This window comes from Thermobia domestica, chromosome 11 (assembly GCF_964235325.1).
Source record: "Thermobia domestica chromosome 11, izTheDome1.hap1.1, whole genome shotgun sequence".
In the NCBI taxonomy this organism is placed as follows: Eukaryota; Metazoa; Arthropoda; class Insecta; order Zygentoma; family Lepismatidae; genus Thermobia; species Thermobia domestica.
The window spans coordinates 257112194-257126461 of NC_137464.1; the positions used below are offsets into that span (position 1 = coordinate 257112194).

Genomic DNA, 14268 nt, shown 5'->3' on the forward strand with positions numbered 1-14268 from the left:
TAGGTAACTCATTTGGCGTTAAACTTTCATAAGCAGGTTTCACTGAATAAATTTAAATATATTAAATTTTCTGATCACAGTAATATTTATTAAAACCAAAATAATGTTTGTAACAATTTCAAGAGTTACCGTTGTCTTTCTCAGTCACTCATTTTTTTTTTAAAAAAAACTTAGGAATCAGCTACCCTTTTCTTTATCTTGTTTATGTTGCCTGGTATCTGGGTTCCTAAGACGATTTTTCATTGAGTCTGAGGAAGACGACGTGAAGCTGTTGAAACTATTACACATTATTTTGGTTTTAATAAATAAATGTGCTACTCTGGCCAGAAATATTTTATTTTTATAATAAGTTCGATAGTCGTAATGGATAGTTACATAAATAAATTTATAGTACACTATCTTATGATAAATTATGTTAATAATATTTGTTCATAATATAAAATTATTAAAATTTGAAACATTAAGGATTTTGTTACTTTAACAAAAGGAAGTTAACTCTTAATGCTTATAATTTTAATATGTTATAAGTTTATATATATGATGTTAATGTGAATAATTAACTCCAATTTTCTTGTCTTTTAAGGTATATTGGTTATTGTATCTCTGTTGTTCCTAACCCCTTGTTTCTACTACATCCCGAAGCCCACTTTGGCGGGAATCATCATAGCTGCTGTTATCTTCATGGTAGAAGTCAAAGTAATCAAACCAATGTGGAGATCGAAGAGTAAGTAACGTTATTTCTGTTAGTTTATAAAGATTCTAATATATATTATTATTAGAACATTTGTTTATCACAAATATCTTACACGTACCCTGTTCATGTTAGTCGAAAGGGAAATAACAAATTTATACATTTATTTCGTATTTTAATTATTATTTGAAAACTTTGGATTGCACTATCATCATTCATTACTATTCATTTCATTCATTTGTACTACTATTTTAAATAAGTTTTGTAGTTTGGATTGGATTAGGAGATGACGTCACCTATTCTTATTGAATTAATTACTAGACGGTTGTGGTTGGTTGTGGTCTCCCGTATCCTGGCATTGGCGTGTAGGGTTGACTCCTGTAGACCTAATCACACGGTGGGACCCGCTCGGTGTGGTTGACCTCGCCTGGATTTCTTTTATCCTACTGCAAGGCTAACTGTTAAAGATCGGGAGGACAGGTTGAGCAGAGCTGAGGTTTTCAGGGTGATTATTGATTGGCCGAACGGTCTGGACAGGAGAAACTCAATACACTAATAGTTGAGCTATTTTGACCCTGCTGAAACAATTAGTATGAACTGATATTCCTCTTATAAGACCGAAAATTTTGCTCCTGCATGTTACTATATTATGAGTGTAAAGAATTCTTTTAGAAAGGAACATAATAGAGGTTAGTTTTTGATATATAATGTGTCCCATACGCTCAATTGCAAATTATAATGAATTAGTTGCTAAGAAGGCATATTTGGTTCCTTTGTTAGTATGATTAACATTACAACAACAAAAAATTCAATCATTCACATTAAGGTTTCTCAATGCAAAGTAATTTTATTGTCAAGTCAGTATAGATTTAGTAGTAATATAATAAATTTCTAGTCAACATTTCGAATGTTACTTATTTTTGCATAATATATAAAATTTTTAGTCATGAACCTGAATATCGTTAATATTAATGTCTCTTGAAGCACCTGTTCGTTACTGTTTTAACGTTCATCTTCTCATTTTATTGCAGAAATTGATCTCATTCCTGGAATTGCTACTTTCATCAGTTGTCTAGTCTTGAGTCTGGAGATAGGAATTCTTATTGGAATCTGCATCAACATTATGTTTATCTTATATCAAGCTGCGAGACCGAAAATCAGGGTGGAAGCGTTGGAGGTACGAATAAAGTCAATTATTTGGTTTATTTTATAGAATATACATTCAAGGAACTCTAGTGAAAGCAAATCGTAGGCGTTCAGGCAGAAGTCACTAACTACAAAAACATACGGATGGAGCTAGGCACTTCTTGCAGTGCGAGGACGATATATACAAGGTGAAGTATACGACGTTCTGATACATATTATGGTTATAGATGTAGCAGAGGCATTGTTATGCTAAAGATAACCAAGCTTAGCATCAGAATTTCACCTGCAACATCTAGCCTGACAATGTTAGAACGTCGTGTATTTCACCTTGCATATCGTTATCATACTGGAAGAATTACCTAATTCAATTCGTATGTTTTTCGAGTTAGTGACTTCTGCCTGAATGCTGACGAAATATTTATTTTTATTTCTTTAGTAGAGTTAATCTCGCTTTGCTATACAGTAGAAAATTGATAATGGTATGTTTTAATGGTGGCTTTTCGGAAACTAAATTAATGTTTATTTTCCTTCTTATGGTTTCATGTTTTTAACTCTGAGAAGTATTCCTTAAGAAATTTCTTCCTTCTGTAGGATTCATCATATACAAGTGCATCAGAAAAGATTTGTATTAAAAAAAAATCCAACGTGATGTTAAATATATTACTTCGGTAACACTTTGAATTAAAAAATAGGTACTTTTCAAGATGTGAATTACTTTAACTTTCTTTCTTTTCTTTTTTTTTTTTTTTAAATACGTATTATTCGAACATTTCAAATTTCAATTCTTACTTTTCTTCTCGCCGTTTTATTTAGTATTCAAGATTATTTGTTTTGGTCTTCACTTTCTTAATAATAATAATAATAATAATAATAATAATAATAATAATAATAATAATAATAATAATAATAATAATAATAATAATAATAATAATAATAAAGACCCTACTAATACAGTTATTGTTTGTACGCAGCAAAATATTTGAATCAATGTAAAAGGAACATACCTTTGTTTATTTATCAGTTTTTGCTCCCTTTTTACATACTTTTCAGTAGCAAAAATGAAATAGGCAAACTTAAATTAACAATATTACAATAAGAGTAATGATAGAATATAATATAATTAAAAGAAATACGGGGAGAGACAGACTCTAAAACTGTCGCTAAGTATCTCTATGATTTTATTTAATGTCTATGATGTTAAGAAGTAATATCATTGACATCAGTTTAGGTGAAAGAAAAGGTGAGGTGTGGTATACACAACAACACAAAGAAAATTTAGAGTGGAACATTAACTTATATTGTAGCTAGGAATAGCTGTAGATTGAGGGAGACAAACAATAACATGTTACTAACAATAGAGATAGATCATTGTGAAGATTTAGGTGGGAAAATATATGAGGAAGATAGTCACGAACGTAATAATCTTCTATATAAATATATATGAAAGAAAGAGAAAAAAGCAGAGCAGGTTCGTCTGGTGATAAATCTTAAGAGTGGGGATTGAAGAAATGATTTTGCTTCCCATGTGAGGAAATAAGGAAATGCACAACTTTCAAGATTAATATGTTTTGATTTCTGTACGCTTTTATTTCCTTCAGCTTCCTACAAACAACCACACCATTTCTTTGGTAACGAAACTTTTCACCTTTGGTATTTCACTACACTGTATTTGGTCTACGAGATTTTTCTTCAATTCATACAACTTAATTTCAAAACAATTACAATTCATAATATTACTGGCAGCTAAATCTAAAATATGTGAAATTGATAATAAATACCGGTAACAAGCTAACAAACAATAGAGGTTTAACAATTTGTTATTTTATTTAATTTTTCAGACTGCCGGTGGCATTCAGTATCTCATGCTCACACCTGACAGATGCCTTATATTCCCTGCTGTGGACTACGTGCGAAACCTGGTATCGAAATCTGGAACTAAGCAAGGCCTTAGTACAATACCAGTTGTTATTGATTGTTCACATATTTATGGTGCTGATTTTTCAGCAGCGAAGGTATGATTTGGTATTTCTTTTATGTTACTTGTAGGATGGAAATAGTGGGGAAACTCTCGATTATGTTACATACAATTATAAATTACACATAGAAACAGGAAGAAAATAAAGTGGTCTAACACTCTAAGTTATCGAGAACAAGATATGTCAGTCAAAGATTTGAATTTCGTCTAGAGTATCGATGATAGATTTTCATCGTTTCACATTCACAACTTATCCCCATATTTTCCCTTTTGTGTGCCTTTTCGTGGCAAAGCACCTGACTCTTGTGGTCCGGATTCGATTCCTGGCACGGCACAAAGCTTTGGATAAAACTGAGCATTGGCATGAAATCTACTTAAATCATCTGATATAATCTCTGTGATGATAATGGACGGTAAACGCCATCAATCAATCAATGGTTGAATGACAGTCTATCGGTCAGAGATGTTGTACTGTACTTAAACTTGAAATGATAGTCTATGAGTCAGGAATGTTGTACTGTACTTAAATTTGAAACAAATATAAGTAAAGCACTAAGTAGATCAACGTTTTAGATAGTGAAAAAATAGGTTAATTAACTAACTAACTAACTCTATGGCCTATGGAACCCGGAGGTTCAATGCCACATTCACAAAAACTCTCCACTGACTTCTATCCTTAGCTAACTGCATCCTGTTCCTACTTTGTATTCCAATCTCTGCAAGATCCATCTTAATATTGTCCTCCCATCTGCGCCTAGGTCTTCCTAATGGTCGTTTTCCGATTGGTCTTCCAGTCAAGACTTTGAAAGCGTTTCTACTTTCTTCCATTCTAGTTACATGACCTGCCCATCTAAACCTCCTAGACTTGACAACCCTAACAATGTTGGGTAAACCATATAAATTATGTAGTTCCTCGTTATGAAGTTTCCGCCATTCCCCATTCCCGTTCCTCTTGGGTCCGAATATTCGTCTCAGGATCTTGTTCTCAAATACTTTCAGTCTATGTTCTTCCCTCAGAGTAAACGACCATGTTTCGTAACCATACAGAACAACAGGCATGATTATCGTTTTGTATATTTTAAGCTTCAAATTCCTCGACAGAATTCGCGACGACAAGAGATTTTGAACTGAATAGTAACACGAATTCCCTACTTTTAGTCGACATTTAATTTCTTCGTGAATGATTTTCGTCTGTTAATATTGATCCTAGATATTTGAAACTATCCACTTTATTAAAAGTATTATTTAATATTTTAACGCATCCATAATTTGCTGTATTCCGGTCCCGACGCACTTCCATGTATTTAGTTTTTCTGCATTTACTTCTAAACCCATGTCCCTGCAAGTGTTTAATAAGATCTCTGCATTTCTTTCCATTGTTCTCCTATCATCCCCTATTAAATTTACATCAACAGCATATACCATAACTTGGTGAATACCGTTCAACTCTAGGCCTTGGTTACTATCTTTGATTTTCCTTATAGCGTATTCAAGAACAAAGTTAAATAATAATGGCGACAACGCATCTCCTTGTTTCAGTCCATTTTCGACGTGAAAGCTCGTGGACAAAAATTTTCCTACCCGGACTTTACTTTGGGATTCATTTAAACATATCTTAATTAATCTAATTAGCTTTCTCGGTATTCCAAGTTCTGTAAGGACGTTGTATAATGTTTCTCTCCTAACCGAGTCGTACGCCTTTCTAAAATCAATAAATAGTTGATATACCGGGCTATTGTATCCCACTTTTTTTCGAGTATTTGGCGAATGGTAAATATTTGGTCGATAGTTGATCGACTTTGTCTAAATTTGCACTGATAATCTCCAATAATTTCATCTGCATATGGGGTCAATCTTGCTAATAGAATATTTGAAAGGATTTTATAGGATGTTGACAGAAGAGAAATGCCTAGATAATTATTACAGTCAGTTTTGTTGCCTTTCTTGTGAATTGGAACAATGATTGATTCTTTCCACTCTTGTGGCAATTCTTCCTTGTTCCAAATAAGGAGAATGAGTTTGTGTATCTTGTTCCACAATTTTTCGCCTCCAGATAAAATTAACTCAGCCGGAATTTCATCTACACCCGGAGATTTGTGTTTCTTAATTTACAAAACGAATCTACAAAACGAAAAAATAGGTTATCTTCAAAAAGAAAAGAGAAATGGAAAAGAAAATAAGAAAACAATAGAAAATCTTTGTTGTTAGTTTTTACATCTCAAGTCAGAGAGAAAAAGAACTCTTTAACTGTTTCACTGACAAATAATCGGCCACTTATACGTATTTCTTAATTAATTTATTCATGAAACACTAGATAAATTAGAGTCCATCTTATTTATTGATTTATGTGGTCGACCACCTTCTTAGTAGATATAAGTTAAGTTAAATATGTGTACATGTATTTTTGAATTGTATTTAGATTTGAAATTGCATACTAAATTTAGTAGTACTTTATTAATATTAGCACAATTACATCACCTTAAAATTGAGAACAGAGTCATTTCCTGTTCTTGCCTGGCATTTTCTAAATCCATACTTGCATCGCTTATTACCTTTTGAAATTAATAGATCAATATTTGCAGTAGATAACAAAAATTGTAGATCTTTCGATACTTTTCGATTCTTTTTCAATATCAGTTTAAAAACTGAAGTGGAATCTTTAATTTAAATTTGCACGGTTTTGCACGGATGGCCGACTGATGAAAGCAAATTATTATAAAATAATTGGTGAAATGGAAATGTGAGAGGAAACGGAAGAACTCCGAGAAAACCCCGGACGTGATGTTGCCCACCGTAAACTACATTACCTGAGATCTAACAGTAGCAATTAAGATCTGATGAAAGTAAGGAGAATTTCGTTTGGATATTGCTAGATAATAAATATAGCATTCATATAAACTGTTCAACAAACATATAGGATCAATATCTGTTAGTGGTGATTAAACTTCATGAAAAACAAGGTTATTTTTAAATTCATATATTTTCGATGAAAGCAAAAAATAATTAATACATATATTTAACATTTCCTTTTATTCTAGAGCAGACATTTTAATAATTTCTCTATGAGCAGTTCATAGCTCATATATTGCTCTATCATTTGATATATTTTTCTTATATCTCTAATAAAGTCAAAACTATCAACTTTGTTTAGGCATAAGACAAACATGCATATTTTCTTTCTGCTTTGACCTACCATTCTGACAGATTTAAGTTTAAATATCATACTGGATTTCCCACCAAAGTAACTTAATACTTTCCCAATGACAGTACACCTCAATCAGTGTAGTTCTTAATAAATAGTTCTTGAATTACTAGTTTTAATTTCAAGAGTATCATTTGGGTATTTTGCTCTTTCTCTGATTATGATAGAAGGCTTCGTTTCAATATCTATACATTACTAGATCTTAAGTAGTCATCGAATTCAAAATTAGAAGCTGTTTCAAACATGTAGACAAATGGTAATTAAGATCAAAGTGAATGTCGAAAAGGAATGGGTTAAATTTGACTTTTACATTGATGTAAAATCATTTAATAAGTTATCCATATCTACTAAATTATTGACAATGGTGTTAATAATGCAATAGGTGGATTCAAATATACTGTATAGGAAGTCACTAAACATCTTCTTTGCACTTATCAAAACGCCATCAAAAGTTAGCGTGTATGGCTATTCGAAACACACGGATCGGAACTGTATGGATTTAGAAAAGAAGTGTAGTATATATAACATGATATTGTAAGTTACTATCATGATATATTAAACACTGATATTTAAGTTAGTTCAATTCCAATAATAATAAAAAATTAACTTATAATTTCCACAATTTCAGGTTGTAGATACACTCTGCAAGGACTTCGCTGCAAGGAAGCAGCCATTACTATTTTATAATCTCAAACCTAGTGTTGTTTCAACATTTGAAGGTGTTCATCCGCAAAATTTTATTATCTGTTATACCTACGAAGATCTCGAAACGCAGCTAAAAGGTAAATATTTCTTTTCCTAAGCACAAGTTATCATGGCAAGCATGACTACACATTAAAACATGTCTTACAGACCTTGCTACCTACTTTTTATTTGGTACAAATTGTACTCTCATTCATAGGAGTTAAATCAAGGATTTAAGATATATATATATATATATATATATATATATATATATATATATATATATATATATATATATATATATATATATATATTAAAGAATTTAATAATTCAGTTTCATGAAATAAAATACAACCTTAACAGTGAATACATTAAATCTTTATACATATAAGTATATGGTGTTATATTTTGTTTAATTTTGGAAACTTAACTGTACGAGCACAAGAAATAAAAATCAAGTTTTCACAATTTATTTAGGATGAATTTGTTAAAGAGCAAAATGAAAGTTTGCTATAAGTTAGGAAGTTTTCAAAAGGAAAAATGGATAAAGTTCATTACAAGTTCAGAAAGTTTCGAAAGAAATCTCAGCTTCGCTAAAGCCAGTAAATAACGAAAAATTCTAACTTCATGGAGAAAGTCACATCAATATTTAGTATTTATACGATGTTAGATATTAGAAAATATAATAAAGAACCACAATCAGTTAAATTTTGCGAGCTTTATTAATGTTGTTACAGAAATACATACTAGAATACATTTTCACGTATAGAACTCATTTTGAAAATTTTAACATTGTAATAACCTTTTCGTGTTCCTGCAACGATTTTATTTGATTTGATTTTCAGTTTAACGTCCCGTTTAGCAGCGAGGCTATATGAGACATGGCCCTACAGCGTAACGTGGAATTCGAACATTAGCTACCGCCGGGAATCGAACCCGGGTCTCCCACGCCAAAAGCGCGTACGCTAACTCTTAGCCACGAGGGAGCTTTTCTGTAAGGATGATCCAATACTCACTGACTTTCTAGGGAAGAAAAAGATGCTATTTCAGGAATCTCTAAACATTTATAAAAACCTAAGAACACGGTTCAGGGTATTGGTATATTACACCGTTACTACCTCTCGAATTGAAAGAAATGTTTCAAGGCATGCTATAATGAAGCCAAAAACCTGGGCCTCAATGCTGATAAAGGTTATCTAGATAAAAAGTGGGATGACATTATTAAAAAAAATATTAACGATAAACAAACAAACAAAAATGAAAACATACATACCTGCTTTTTACATGTTGAAATTTTGTATAATAGGTTCAAATGAATCATTACGTAATTTCTACACATATATTTGACACAAAATTTAATTTTACCATTTTAGTTATTAAACATATCTACAAGAACTGCCATTATACAGAAAACAACAAAACTTTTGTAGAAATATATATATATATATATATATTTTTTAAATCACCAAAGTGGATACAAGTTTGTTATGGCAACATTGATTCCAAGACTATGTCAATACTTCAAGATTGAACGAATACTTCAAGATTGGCCAGTGGCTAGGTAAAGATAACCTGAAAAATAAAATAGTGCATATAGACTTAAATAGTGCAACTGGTTATCGATACTGAAGAATTGTATTCTAGAATGTAAATAGTCTAACATTTTCACAATTTAGCTTAGAAAACACCCTGAGGAAAGGCATTTGTGTATTATACAGGAAATATCGATAAGAAGTCAGTAAGCATTGAATCATCATTACAGAAATACAAAAAGTTTAGTTCATATATATTAGCCTCTATATATATTAAGTCTTAAGATATGTAGTAGATATAATGCTTACGTATAACTTCATAAATAAATTGAAGTCATGCGAGTAATAGTTGTTTTAGAATTGTTGAATATACAATTCTCCTTCGCAGATAATTTATGCGAAAATTTTTATTTTCTATAAAATGTAATAGTTTATTTTTCATTTATCAGTATTTAATATATCATTTTTGTCTTTTACAGAACAAACAGGCACGGCCTGAGCTTGTTGAAAAATTGTGAGAACATTGCAAAACATTGACACGCCCTACAAAACAAGATAGGAAAACACGAGAAGCCATTTGGCTGAACTTTAGTGTGAATTTCTTTTGCATCTACCTGGAATGTTCGTAATAATTAATTCTTGTACCGTTGGGTGATAGTATTGGGCGACGCTCATGAACGAGTAAAACATTCACGAAATCTAAAAAAATAAAAGTGTGAAGAAGAAGCAATTGTGAAAAGTCCTAGTAGTAGTTTGGTGGATCAATACACCTTTGGATTACATCAATAAACTGCTTACGTAATCGTCTGGAGTAGGTGATACAAGGTTTCGTCATCATCCGGATGTACATCTTAAGATTGTTTCTTTTCTTAGGTTGTGTTTTGTAGATCTGAAAGTTTGTTATTACTGAGACAATGTGAAGACTCCTAGTCATAATTTCCACATTTCAATATGTCGGTAGCAACCCGTAGTAGGAAGTTGTCAAGCAGGAGAGGCACTATGATGTGATACAAGGGATACACATCTTCATAAAAAAATACAACTTTTTAGTGTCGGGAATCACGCAAGAATTTAGTGCTTGTCCTGTGTATCTAAAGTGTATCCCTACTGACGGGTTGTAGAATTGTAGTGTATGGTAACTAGGCATAGTTCCATTTTATAGCCGTCCAAGTGCCATCTGTTCTTATCGTAAGCCTACAGTATTATTGTTATTAATATTATTGTTTAATAGAAAGTTCTGTGATGAGAATAATATTTATATGAAGATAAAAAGAAAATATTGTGTATTCACATATTTATTTATGTGGTTACTGTCTACAATGTGTTTCTGGTTTAATAATTTATATTTATGATTGTAAATTAATATGTGTATGAGACTGTACGAATTCAGAAACAATCTTCGAGTACTAAGTGTAACAATCTATACAATTTTAATCACATGTTAAGAGCTCAATTTTTCAACAGTGAGTTTCTATGCTTTCCTTGCTTCTATATTAGCTATAAAGTGATCTTCGCTCTTCTTTTGCCACCTTTCTTTTCATATCTTAAGTTAGGGTTATTGAATTAATGAATTTGGACTCATTTATTTTTCTTTCCGTTATTTAACTATGTCCTGTTGTTCGAAAGTTCATTTTTCTTTTTCTTCTTTGGTCCTGGATAATGTTCACCTATGCCTATATCTCCTTATATTCTATACCGTCCAGTTTTCTGTTTATATTCATTATATTCATTACACAGACAAAAACTTAATTATATTCGTGTCTGTAAAACATATTCTCTGATTTTGAATTTTATTATAAAGTATCTACTTTCAAAGTCACAATTCAGTCTTTTTGATGTTGGCAAAATTAAGCATCTTTTCTTTCTTCGTTCTGGATAACGTCAATCTATGCTCATATCTCCTTATATTCGATTCCGTCAAGTTTTCTGTTTAATTATATTCATGTCTATAAATCACATCCTCTGGTTTTCAACTTTACTATAGCGTCTACTCACCAAAGTTAAAATTCAGTCTTTTTAATGTGTTGGCAAAATTAAGTATCTTTTGTTCTTTTGTTCTGGATAATATTAATCTATGCCTATGTCTTCTCATTTGATATCGTCCAGTTTTCTATTTGGTTAATTATATTCATGTTTGTAAATAAAACATCCTCTGATTTTCAACTTTATTGTAGTATGTACTAACCAAAGTTACAATTCAACTTTTCTAGTGTTGGCAAAATTGCAAGAGAACTTAAATAAACATTAGAATTAGACGAAAGAGAATATTTATTTATATTATTATTAATTTGTGTTACAGTTTTGGTAATATATATGTATATCATTGCCTTTATCAGAGACGTTACCCAGTCTGATGATAACAAAGAAAACATACATGATGAAGGAATCACATATGGCCGAAACTGAAACCCAGATTACTAATGATAAAGTGTTGGTCAGATTTTATTTTTAAGTCATACGTTGTTCAAATGCAGGATTGAGCAGTATTCAGGTAGCAAAAAAAGAATCAAATATGCAGTCATTCTTTTTTCATTATTATAATGATTGTTCTGAGACTAGAATTGCTGACATGTGAGACTATCTATTCTGTTAGGATCATATTTCACTTACTGAATTCTTTGATCATATTCATTTCAGATTTGTCAAATCGCATAGTTAAATAATTACATGTTATGAGAATCTAAATTATAGAACGGATCAACATAATTTTCCAGAAAATACTGTTAGTAATTTGTTACATTTAAGAATTTTTTTTTTCTAATTTTTCATTACATTTCTCGTATGTGACATCTTTTTGATACGTACTGTTTCTATGTTGAATAATATGAAAATATTTTTTTTACATAGACGGTAATTACTGTATGTATATATATATTTATTATTTATAAACTCTTCGGAGTAGTAAAGCTTTGTATATACTATAACAAGATACAATTTCTACGGGGTAAAATATCAACATCTTTAAACAACTATTGAGAAGTAATATTTTTATTTCTCCAACATAAAGTTCTTATTACTTTTTCCTTAAGCAGTTTAAACATAAGATTGCTTTTGCTACTATTACCTAAAAATATGTACTTAGCACTGAGCATAATGAACGGGTACAAATAGTATTTTGAGGGATACACCTTCAGGACTTCTCTTTTTGTGTTTTATAACTCCAGCACAAGAGATAAAGCTGTATCATGTTTCATGAAGAGAAATATTAACATTTAGTGTACATTTTATTAAGAAGAAGTAAATACAACTGGTTTTTATTTATTTAAAGTTTAAATTTAGTATTTTGCACTTAGTAATCGAAGATGGAAAATCTTATTAACTACTCCTCAGTTCATGACTTGGCATCTATTATCAAGTAAAAGAAAAACATATTTATACATTGAGTTACGGACATCAGATATTCGTACGACGTAGAAATATGTATGAAAATACTTTTCTTTGAAAAAATGTTACGTGAGTTTCCGAGACTCATCATTTCTGTTATTTATGTAAACATTGTAAATAGTTCTGTGTAATATTCTTGTTGAAGTGACTGATTGTATATATGCAATATGTATAGAAAACATATTTAGATTAAATTACTATTTAAACAGATTATTTGTGTTTTTCTTTTTTGTGTCACCTTTCTGAGGTTCAACGAAGCATAACGTTAGGATAAGTTATTTGTCTTTATAAAAAGTATGGCATGTGTAAATATATTCTGAACGTCTTGCTTCATACAATATATACAATACAGTGTCTTATTTATGAATTTGACTGACAATTTAACCTAACACGTAGTAAGACAACTTTAATTCTTTTATAGCAAGACTATCCATGGCTTTGAATTGATTATTTTAACAAAAGAAACACTGACCAAAGCTTCAAACCCACTATATTTTAAACTATAATATGTAACGGTTTCGGGTATCTAACACATCCTTCCTCAGACACTATAGAACTCAGACACTAAATGTTCTATAGTGTCTGAGGAAGGATGTTAGATATCCGAAACCGTTACATATTATAGTTTAAAATATAGTGGGTTTGAAGCTTTGGCAAGTGTTTCTTTTGTTAAAATTTAATTATTTTCTTAAATTTGATTAGTTTAGATTATGCAGCTCATAAGCTTCTTTTATATTGTTTCATTTACTACAATCGATTATTGAATGCGTTTGCCACTCGTCATACAGTGATACAAACTACAAATCCACCAACTTGAACTAGTTACTCTTCCATTGCTGTATTTACATTTCAGTTTCTTTCTTGATTTAGATATTAACCATCGATCTGTTTTATCTATTTATATGGATTTAAGCAAATGATCTATCAAGTGGAAAATTCAAACATTATTTCCACACAAGGGAATATGAAGGATAATGGAGTTAATTTGCATGAGGACGAATCAATAAGTAACACAATTTATCCAGAAAAAAGTGTAATAGGTTATACATCAAGAAATATACAAAGTAAAAGCTCATATTGAAACCATTTTTAATATAGCCTCCAACACTCTCAACATACTTCTATCTGAAAATACTCTGTTCATAGAAGACTGTCTTTTGGGAGTATAGCCATTTGCGTACAACCGATTTGACTTCGTAATATGAATTGAAACGTTGGTCAGGCAATAATCTTCATTGGAGCAAAAGGATGATTGTCTGAAAGTGCCAGATCAGGACTACGCGGCGCTTACTCGAGCACCTCTCAATCTAAACTTCTCGAATTTCTTATGAACAGAAGCAGCAATATGGGTCGTGTATTGACATGAAGAGTTTGACATTTCCAGCATTAATGTAACTGCGTTTATCACAAAGAGCACGACGTAACTTTGCTGATATTGTTTCATACGATCCAGCATTCACGATAAATTCGTGTCAGAAAACCCTTTGATTTTTCCGGAACAATCACTAGCATATTTTTTCACGTAGATGAAGTGTCCTTGAACTTCTTCTACGGTAGGGAATCAGTATGTTTTCATTCCATGAATGCTCCCTTTGTTCCAGGCGGGAGTTGTACGCCCAGGACTCGTTATCTGTAACGATACCGGTAGCTTATT

General features: G+C 31.2%; 1 protein-coding gene across 1 annotated transcript in view; it reads left to right on the top strand.

Moving 5' to 3' along the window:
• Positions 1-12818, top strand: part of LOC145664968 (sodium-independent sulfate anion transporter-like) — a 67748-nt gene extending 54930 nt beyond the window's left edge. Inside the window, 5 exon segments of the mRNA XM_081732121.1 lie at positions 584-724; positions 1723-1868; positions 3676-3849; positions 7643-7796; positions 9710-12818. Coding sequence (XP_081588247.1) covers positions 584-724; positions 1723-1868; positions 3676-3849; positions 7643-7796; positions 9710-9729 — 635 coding nt within the window. The 3' untranslated portion in view covers positions 9730-12818.
• The last annotated feature ends 1450 nt before the right edge of the window (positions 12819-14268 follow it).